The 11,015-nt window shown below is 38.3% G+C and overlaps 1 protein-coding gene across 2 annotated transcripts; it reads right to left on the bottom strand.

Annotated features, from left to right (window-relative positions):
* Nucleotides 1-872: 872 nt before the first annotated feature.
* Nucleotides 873-5,628, bottom strand: LOC149845329 (glutamate dehydrogenase 2). Of its 2 annotated transcripts, XM_089995697.1 has the most exons (9): nucleotides 5,396-5,628; nucleotides 5,077-5,190; nucleotides 2,641-2,862; nucleotides 2,425-2,499; nucleotides 2,219-2,335; nucleotides 1,896-2,146; nucleotides 1,551-1,626; nucleotides 1,380-1,466; nucleotides 873-1,288 (listed from the first exon to the last, which is right to left on the bottom strand). In XM_089995697.1, the coding sequence occupies exons 1-9, from the start codon at nucleotides 5,501-5,503 to the stop codon at nucleotides 1,103-1,105; spliced, it is 1,236 nt and encodes a 411-aa protein (XP_089851823.1). In that variant the 5' UTR covers nucleotides 5,504-5,628; the 3' UTR covers nucleotides 873-1,102. The 2 variants fall into 2 exon arrangements, with proteins under 2 accessions (XP_089851823.1, XP_089851825.1); XM_089995699.1 differs by lacking the exon at nucleotides 2,425-2,499.
* Nucleotides 5,629-11,015: the final 5,387 nt, after the last annotated feature.

Here is an 11,015-nt window from a genome sequence, read left to right as displayed (position 1 = left end):
CCCGTCGATGCACAAATTTTTTTTTTGGTTCCCTCCGTTCATGTTCTTTTTGTAACAGGGGAGGAGGTGGATCAACAATTATGGTATATATTGAACATGGCGGACGCGCGGAACGCCGTCCACTGTGTTCAATGTTTGTTAAAAAAGACGTTCTAAATGTCTTTTTCGTCCCGTGCATCGCACGGGACGAGCCATCAAACATGCCCTAACTGTTTTGGTTATTGTTATTTCCTCATTCGTTTTTTTTTGTTGCAATATAAAATACTTTGGAATGTTTATCAAGAAATTAGTAGTAGGGTCCACTGAATTATTGTCCCAATATTTTCCTATGATTTTCTTTTAAGTTGGTACATCTTTTATCACTGCTGATACTATGATTTACTTTATTTATGGTCCAACAAGGTTATTTTTTCATGAAAGCCTTCTAATCATTTACTTTCTGAATATTAACATCTCAAGGCTTCTGCTTGCCTTAGTCAGCCTTGAGCTCTTTTATGACACTGCTCAGTTCATTTAAATACTGGATAATTAGGCTAAGCATAACTCTGTCATCACTTAATGGCATCTTAAAAGAAGCAAAACCATCATTCTGATGTTCAGTAATAACATCTTGATCCTAGAATCCACTAAGTCTGGGCATCAAAAGGCATTCACGTGTCCTCGTATCAACTTGAAATTGCCATAGCTCAGTTTCAAAACCTTCAACTGCCAAAGATACATAGAAAATGGCTGCTCAAGAGAACAGTAGTAGAGACAGAATAGTGATCAAAAGATAAATTGAAGAAAATACACACCCCACACCACACAGAGAGGGGAGAGAAAGAATATCCTTGTGTATTAAACAGTTTCCCCCATCTCTTCACGATCAAATGTAATCACTAAAACTGTAATTGGCTTTAAAATTTCTTTTTGTAGATCATTGATCTTCCAAAAGTACAAGCATGAACTACATGGACAGAAATGCAGAAAAATTAAAGAATTAACTGATTACTCAGTCAAAAAAATATGGACAAGGACAAAAGAGGAATGCCCAAAAGAGCTGAATTGCTCCTCTGAGTGCAAGATTATTATTGTCAATTTTGAATGTAGACAATCCTATTACTTATGCTTCCCAACCCCTAAGAACAGTTGCACGAGCTACTCGGTTCACCCCCAGAGTGAAAGCTCCCATCCTCAGATTACAGTCATGGGTTCTGCACATTTCCTTGATGTTCTTGAATCCCCTCAGCATGTACTTCTGAAGCTCTTGGTTAACTTTGTCTTCATCCCACATAAATCCTTGAATATTCTGAAAAACGGCAGAAGGGAAGTGAATTGGAATGTAACTATTAAAGCAGTGACTACATTGATATGAAACAAGAGGCTTGTCATCAAACTACCTGTACCCACTCAAAGTAACTCACTACCACACCTCCAGCATTGGCATATATGTCAGGCAGCAGTATAACTCCTTTCTTAGATAAAATCTGCATAAGATAGTTCGAACATTAATATGTTTACAACATTGACAGCTGCTTTTCTGATCATCCAAATTGATAAAACCATGATACCTCATCTGCTTCGGGATCTGTGGGATGGTTTGCAGCTTCAATGATGAACTTGGCTTTCACACCAGCAGCATTGTCCCTTTTACATTTAAAAAACATAACATCAACAACATGATGATAGTGATAATGGACATGATGCACATGCGAAAATGATGTACATGAAATTAAAGTGAAATATAATCATGAATTCAGTAGGGAAAGATGATGATGATGATTGCAGCATTGACAGTAATGGCCTTGACAATACATGATGACTGGCAAACATAAAAAAATTGCCAGGATTAAACTGCTCAATTACTCATGACTATGATGAGTAATTATTTGCCCAAAAAGGTACGAGTAGAGTACCTATTCAGGACTCCGCCTAAAGCACAGGGAATGAGAACATCACATTCTTCCAGAAGAAGCTGATCTGGATCCAGTGGATCTGCACCACCAAAACCTCTTATACCACCAGTCTCAGATTTGTGCTTGACCAAGGCTGGTATATCAATTCCATTGGGATTCTTTATGGCGCCTGTTATATCACCAATTGCAATGACTTTGCCCCCTCTCTCATGAATGAGTTGGGCTGCCCAAGAGCCCACATTCCCGAAACCCTGCATAACTCAACTCAGTAAATACATAAACTAATGCAGATTATGTAAAATAAAACATCAGATAAACGTAACCTGGATGACAAAGTTCTGCTGTGAGACTGATTTCCCATATTCAGCCAACAGCGCATCAGTTGCAAATATGACACCTCGTCCAGTTGCAGCTTCCCTTCCTAACGATCCACCAAGATCCTACCCCACCCAATGGAAAGACTTTCAACTCATTTAATGTGAACTTCACACTTTGAAAATATAAGTTTGGAGAAGTTCTAGATGCATACTATAGGTTTTCCAGTAACAACAGCTGGAGAGTGACCATGGAATTTTGAGTACTCATCCAGGATCCATGCCATTACCTGACAATTCCCAAAAGAAAAAGCAAGTCAGCTCACTATCTCCTCAACAACAAAGAACATGCTTCAAAGTAAATGCAGTTCATTTTGCTCAGTGCTCAGATTCTACAAAGTCTGGAAGCAGCCACTAAGATAAGAGCTTACCTGTGAATTAGTTCCCATATCTGGAGCAGGAACATCTGTGTGAATCCCAATAAGGTCATGAATCTTTTGAGTGAAGACACGTGTCAACCTCTCCAACTCACTAGTGCTCAAATCCTTTGGATTACATCCAATCCCACCCTTTGCACCTCCATAAGGGATATCTGCTACAGCAGTCTTCCATGTCATTAGTTGTGCCAAGGCATTCACCTCATCTGGGTCAACCTACAAAAACTCTAAAAAGTTAGCAGAAGAACACATTATATAGGTGTGTATATATGTATAAACACATCATCACCATTCACCATCGTGATGCTTTCTTCACAGGGAGTCCTATTTCTCCATCCATTTGTGCACATGCACACACACCCATATGCACATAGACACACACAAACACAACCAATTACTCCTGCTTTGAGTTTCTTATTTGGTTTCATGTATTCTTGTCTTCACAACAACTTGTAACATCAATGAAAATGTGATTTTGTTTTTTCTCAAAAAAAAAAATCCGATGCCTGCCCCTCATTGGAAGAGGTTAGAGGAACCTTATATTGATCTATTCAGACACCATGCAGCTGGACATGAGACTCGGTTTTCTGAATCTTCAACTGAGTAAATATTTTTCAATATTTTAATGTATAAAAATATATTTCATAGAAAGATTTGTTAAAAATGATTAAAAGTTATTGAAATAACAAAAAAAATTGTGTGTCATTTGTGTCACATGGTGTATCAAGACTTTGTGCCATGACCCTAAATGACAGGTTTTCAGCCCTCTTAGGAAGAGAGAAGAGATTCTGTGTCATTGTCCTGGTGGAGCTGTTTGTGGATTGAAAGAAATTGTGCACTTTAACAGAACATGTTCTGTTTCTAAACATTGAATCTATTTGTTTGTAAGGAAAAATGATGATATAATGGTATATTAGAAGCAAGATCTGATATAATGGTATAGTAGAAGCAAGATCTCACATTCTATTCAGAAGGACGCATTGTGAAGGAATTTAATAAGAGACACAGACAAGAAATGTTCTTATTGCATGAAATAAAGAATATTTCCAGCAAGAATGACGTAATAATTACCATAGCAAGAACAAACTGCTCAACAGTTCTGACAAGAAAGGAATGTCTAAATTCTCATGATGATAAATGTTTAAAGATGCCTCTGGCTGGAAATGGGTACAAACCATTTCTTGCTTATACAAATGCTTTTTCCCTTTTTTGAGATCCAAAATTTTGGATTGGAAGTACCATAGATCTTGAAGTTCCGTCACTTCCTCTGAGTTTTCCATTTTTGGGCTAGGCGCTTCCTCTGAGTTTTGTTAATTCGGATGTAGCAGGTTTCTCTTTCTTCCTGGTTGCAAGTATAAACCTGCTAATGCAAAGTCCAAGAAATGGCACCTTTGTCTGCCATATTTTTGCTCTGTTCTGTTTTTTTTTTCACAAATTCAATTAATTGAAAAGTTAACCAGCTTTGCCATATTCTGTAATTTAGTGCAATCATGTACTGAGTAGAATAATGAGTGCAAGTGCTTGCATCAATCACCTCAGTTTCCTTTTCATGGATTGCTTAGTGTCCATTGGTTCAAATGCTCGATACACTGTAAATGGAAATCAAAACTAGGCATTGAATTTAATAATTAAAGATTGGAACCCATAATATATAGATTTCTGTTGCCAATTCAAACACATCAAGTCAAGCACACGTGCAACTAATGCAAATAGAAAAATACAGTGATGCAATGATTTCTTTTATGGCCTCAACCATGGATAATACATGTCAGTATTAAGAATTTTAAAAAATATATATAGAACTTTCACCATTAAACAGAAAATGGCAATCATCAACTTATTGCTTCAATTTGCTATAGAGAACCCCAAAAGAAATAGGACTTTCATGGCAGAAATAGTGGACAAGTAGACACATCAAAAAACGATTGCATAGTAACACAAAAGTGAAGCACGAGTTGGACTAGAATCCGGTAAATAGGGTCTTAGAGTGCTCAGAAATCCTATGACTCATCGGCCCACTGCAATGAGGTCAAGTAGCCAGAGTCCATGGCTCGTCGCTTTGCTCAAGAATCCACCTTACTTTACCATTTCATATTTCTCCTAATGCTCCATCTTTCATCAATTTGTGGCGTTTTCATAATGAATCCTTATTCCCTTCTTTAATGAAAGAAAAAGAGAGAAAATGATAAGGAATACTGAAACAGAGGAAACCAGTTCTCTGTCCAAATTTCACCATGAACATAATAACCGACAAAATGCAACCCACCCAATGAACCAACTAAATCAAAATTCAAGATTATCAAAACCAAGAAAATCTCAACAAAACAGAACCATGATAACAAATAAACCATGGCTCAGCAGAAAAATAAACGACGTGTAAGTTCGACCCTAAAAATCAAGATAAATAGCAAAAAGACATCAGGAAATTACCTCTGGGTGGTATCTGATCCCACCCTTCATAGGACCGCGAGCGTTATCATGCTGAACCCTAAACCCCACATAGGAGACCAAGGTGCCATCGTCTCTGGGGATCGTGCATTCCACCTAAAGAATGCCCATTGAAAGAACAACAATACATCAAAATCCGACTAAACTCAACTTTTCCTCTCATGGGTACAAAGGAAAACCAAATTTCTACCATCAAAACACGACAAGATCGTAAAAACAGCACCGACGAGCAAAAAAGAAATCAATTAGACGGGATCCCATGCAAAAGGGAAGCATCGAGATACGATGGTGGAAACCGAACCTTTATTTCTCTGAAGGGGATGATGAGGCTCCTCTCGAGCTTAGAATCGAGCCCGAGGAGACGGGCAGCCTGTCGAAAGTTTCGAGTCGTGGCTACGAGAGAATTCATGATGGTGGTGATGAATATGCAGAGAAAAACCAACGACGACGACGACGATCAAACTGAGGAAACAAGAGAAGAAGGAGATTACTGCAGAAGATGAGGAGTCAAACGCGCTTGGGAATTGGGAATTGAGAATCGGAGTAGGAGAGACGGGCATTTATAGAAGAGAGAGAGAGAGAGAGAGAGAGAGAGAGAGAGAGAAGCAAAAATCGTAAGGGGGAAGCTGTGAGTCCGTTAAATTAAGCGCACTACCTAAAATATCCTTTAACTTCTAGTTTTTTAATTGTGGCCATGGCTATGTTTGTGCAGTGGCTGTGGAAACTCTCAAGTAAAATCTTTTCATTCTATTCCAAACAAAAGAAAACTTTTTATAATCATATTTTTGTATGTTTTTTCCGAGCGTGCATATGAAAATTTTCTCCTCCAAAATAGATGAAAAAATAGTTGTGGAATTTATCATGTTAATATGTTCCATGCTTTTCATTTTGATGTGAAAACTCAACTTTTCCAGGGAAAATCTTGTCACTTACCAACGTGGCATCACAATGGTGACAACAAATTTTTCCTTTTGTCTGTGGCATCTACTTTACCTGGGTGAATACGTGGGAATGTTCATTCCTTATATTCTGCAGAATTTGTCTCTCTCTCTCGTACAAGGAAAAATAACTTGGTAACATCCTCACTTTTCATGAAAAGATAATATCTGTGCATTAAGCACCTGATCAGCTTCAATCTTGGGGACAGGGCCTGTCAGTTATGAGGTCCAAGGCCTCGTTGAGGGCCATCAGGTGCTTAATGCATAAATTTTGTGCCATGTAATTGCACCTGACTTTTCCCTCTCCAATAACAAGATCATTGGTGCATAGAAACCTTGATAGCATTGAAGATTTGATAAGTCTAAATGGTAGAAAAATAAATTTATGCTGAGCATGAATGAATTTAGATTTTTTAGTGGGCAGCATGGTGATTTTAACTTAATAGGCAACATTGAAGTTGAAAAAAAAAACGAAGCTGGTAATGAAGCAATTTTTTCCAACATTAAGGTCAAACGAACAGCCCCATTAATAAATCAAAACTGATAGATAACTCCAAATTAACAACTAACCTTAAAATGAGTTTTCCTTTTTTTCAGGGAGGCGCTGGTCGTCGAGCCGCAGCGTCACAGCTGACGCACGGATAAGCATTTGACAGCAATTCGCCGCCCCTTTGACGGTTCTTTCCTAAATGCTCCTCTCTTTCCCCTAAATTTCAAAAGTACCATTCTTGGGTCCAATGGTGCTCCTCGTGCTTTCGAGCTCATTGGATCTGTATCATTTATAGTTATCCAAGTCCTCCACATCCTTGCCTGGATGCAATATTCCAGTTATTTCTGGATAACACCTTTATTTATATATTTATATGAAGAAACCACCCCGAGGATTAGAGACCTAGTCGTGTTGGCTTTGCTTGCCGTATGATCACTGTCCTAACAGCATAAAGCTCTCTGAGTTTACCCCTTGCCCCTAGAGAGTTTTGGCTTGCGCAAGAGGTGGCGCACCCATAGGATTTGAACCTAGACCGCCTGCCTAGCGGCTTAGGCCCCATCCCACTAAGCCAAACAGTACAAGGGAAAAAATCCATATTCGAAGCTCAGCCTGTTGAGCTAGCTTGCTGAATATTACAAACAAATTTGAATGTTGATCATATGGAAGCCCTCGTGGGTTAAGCACACCTGGCTTGCAGGGAGTGTGTGAAGATGCTCAAAATGAAAGATGTAGGATCAAACCTCGTTGCTTTTAGGATGTGCTCCGCTGCTTTCTTTAATCAGTCCTACTAAGGCAAGGAGGTCGGTGCAAATGTTGTCAGTATCATCTCGGGCTATGAATAATTTTCTAAATGATTCAGGGCTGAATCGCTTTGAATCACCCAACTTTAACCACAAAAAGCCTCTTGCTAAAATAATATTAAAAAATGTTTTTTCAATTTTTTTTAAAATTAGCCAGTTCATGCCAATTCCGTATCGATTTTCTGGCGATACGATACATATAGGGCCGATACTGACAACATTGGGTCGGTGGACTACCCCCAATTTACTTAGGAAGGTGAGACCATTAAGTGACCCATTTTCCTCAAGAAGTTACTCGTCACTAAAAAAAAAAAAGGTGACGAGTTGCCCAACTTACTTTCCACCAATACTTACTAATGTGTACCAACGGGGCTCCGCTTGTCTGGTAGGACCGTTAGTGCAGGTCACATTGTGTTGGGACATTGCAAGTTCGAATCTCAATTGTATCAAAAAATACTTGGTAATGTGACCAAAAGCCAGTAACGTCATTGACATGGCTGAGTGCAACATGACTCACAACAAAAGGTTATCCTCTATTTTCTGACTGGAGAACATTTTGGTACATTACTCGAAACATCGTTTTATGACGTTAATGAAAAGAAAAAATACTTAAGTCTTTGCAAACGCATCGGATTTCGATGCTAAGGGATGTAGACACACACGGAAAAAAGTGTTCCACATGCTTACATATATGGCGCTCATTCAGACCCAAGAACATGCACCTGCGTGTTTCAGAGGGAACATATAACCTGCTTCGCATTAACTGGAGCCAGAGTGCTCGAACCTCCATCTCATGTACCCCGAACACCATCATGAATACTCCGAGGGCAAACAAAGGGCATTTGTGTAAAATAAGTGAGTAGATGATGTCTGAGGTGGATGGAGGTTGGGTTCTTAGCTGGAGGGTAGGCGTCCTTGATTTCTTCTTAAGTCTTAGACTTTTTTTTTCCCCCCTGGTTTCATTCTAATAATTTTGCGTGTGTGTGTGTGTGTGGTGGGGGGGGGGGGCATTATGAAAAAGTTTGAAGAGAGGATAGATACAGGCGTGTAGGTCACATCCCAAGGAAGAAGGAAGAGGTTGGCCACTTGAGCATCACCAAGTTTGACACGTCAGCTCTTTCTAAATTTATTAAACGTGTTCCTTCTGCACAAATTTATAGTTGATTTGAGCAAATTTTGCAAGAATAAAGAATATTATCCTGACTTGCTCCCGGGTGAGAGCTATGTCACAAAGATACGTGAACACAAGGATACGTGGCTCGTAAGTTTGATTTTTTTTTTTTGAAAAAAACAAGACACGAAGACATGAATTCTTTTAAGTTTTTAATCAATCAAAAATATTTTTGATACTTTGATAGTAAAAGATTGTATTTTATAGAAATATTGAAAATATTAAAACAATAGCATTACGTGCCTGGTGTCGATACACATAGAGATGCACAACGAGCCGAGATAGCTTGAGCTCATCCATGATTATAAATGAGCCGAGCTTGAATATAAGTCCAGGCTCGGTGTGCATAAACGAGCCAAGCCTGATCAACCTGCTAAACTCGACTGGGCTGGAAAAGCTGGATTAAGATCGTGTTAATATATATGTATATAGTATTTTTGCAAAACTATTCATCAAGCTATTGTTATTTTAATGGTTTGGGCCCTTAGCCTTTTCTTCAACAGGTGTGGAGTTCGAATTCCTTAATGTTACACGTTTTTTTTCTTTTTCTGCATGATAATCTGCGGAATGTTTAGTATTTATAAATTTATATGGACTGTTGTAATCAAAACAAAAGATCTAGCCATGTTTGTGCAATTTTTTGAGAGGTCAGGGTTCGAAACCCAGCTTCTACTGTCTACAGTATACTTTTTGGAATACACTGTTTAAGTTCCGCTCCTGGACAGTACCATTCAAGCTCGGGTCTGGGCTCGAGCCGAGTTTGAACAGCCCAGGCTCTGCTCGTGCATCCCTAGATACACACCCAAAATGTCATGTTCATGTGAGAGTGAGAAAAGTGAAACCTACCGCTGATATTGAATGTGAAATGAAGGCTGGCTATTCCATATCCAAAGTCGGATGCAGTAAGGTTTAGGAATGACAAAAAAAAAAACAGGTTTAGTAGCTCTACTCTCACAGGGTCCAATGAATGTGAATGCAGTTACTGGAGGAAGGCTAAACTTTACGACAGAAAAACCAAAGAAGGCTGTTATCCAAAGAAACCATGTTATTATTAACTTTTTTTTACAACATGGAGAAACCAATATTATGGTTTGAACATTTCATGCAAGCTAATAGGTGTCATATTAACCTTAGATTGGAGTGTTTTTTTTTTTTACTTTTTTAAGCTGAGGTTAGGCAGACCCCTACCAGTTACAAAACAATACCATTGGGTTTTGAACCTGCAACGTCCCAACACAAGGTGACGTGCACTAGAGCGGAGCCCCCGTTGTAGATTGGAGATGGTGTCAGCAATGTAAAAACTCCATGAGTACTCCCCTTTACCCACCCAGGGGGTAATTTTTCATTTTGGTCTAGCCTTGCAGCAAATGACACACTTACCTAGTTTTTTTTACTTTTGATTAGCAAGTTGGGGCGATAGTGACAAGTATCGAGATTTATGAAAATCTCGCGATAATATCGTGAAAAATTGTCTGAAAGTATAAAACAGCAATTTCTAGCAAGATTTTTAAAATATCATGAGATTTATGAAAAAAAACATAAATACCACAATTTAAACACGATATTTAGGTTTTAAACGGCTATTTATCGTGAAAAAGTCATGTATTTTTAGTTTTAATATTTTTTATTAATATTTTCTTATAAAAAATACATTTTTTTATCTATTTTATTACTTTTTTTATTGCTGAAATTTTGCCGAAAAAATGTGAGATTTATGAAAAATTTTCAATTTCTCATGAGTTTTTGAAAAACAAGTTTTTGTAGTTAAAAACTTTCGTCACTGGTTGAAGTTAGGCAGACCCCTTATAACATATTATAATGAGAAGACACGATTATATATCAGCAAGAGTGGGAAACCAAACCGGAGGCTTATCACAATCACATTCATTTGGGATGCATAATAGTTATGATCCTTACTAGACCAGTAACATTGAATACGATCAAACTGTTAAGAGAGTCGCCCTTTTTGAAAAGATTGATCCTTCTGATCTGTTTCCAAAATATCGTCTATCCTTATCCTGTAGTCCTTATCTCCTTGAAGTTTCCTTTTAAGTCTTTACCTCTTGTATTATAAATAGCTTGTACCTCTCTTTAAAAAATATACAGAAGTTATCACGAGCAAGCTTCTCGTGGACGTAGGCTATTTTGGTTGAATCATGTTATAGCGCGTGTTGTTTTGGTTATGCAACAATCTCAGCAGTCATCATGTATATCGCTACACGACGTCCTTGTAAATCGTATCACGATACTATTTACCTATCGCTATATGATGCAAATCATCACTTGTGAATCATGTTGCGGTATTGCTTACAAATCACTACAAGGTAAAAACCGTCACGAAGCATAGCCTGCAAATCGCATCGAGGCATCTTTTGCAAATCGTAACATGGTATCAGAGCTATTGATCTGAGTGGGTTAACAACAATCGCCTTCTTTCTCCTTAATGGCCAGTGATGGGAGCAACTCATCAAAAAATGTGGTTCAAGAGCAAAACCCTAGCCTAAAAATCACTACATCCCTTC

The sequence above is a fragment of the Nuphar pumila genome, chromosome 2, assembly GCF_984573655.1.
Source record: "Nuphar pumila chromosome 2, dmNupPumi1.hap1.1, whole genome shotgun sequence".
In the NCBI taxonomy this organism is placed as follows: Eukaryota; Viridiplantae; Streptophyta; class Magnoliopsida; order Nymphaeales; family Nymphaeaceae; genus Nuphar; species Nuphar pumila.
The sequence above is the reverse complement of the archived record's forward strand: the minus strand, read 5'-3'. Positions and strand labels throughout refer to the sequence as shown.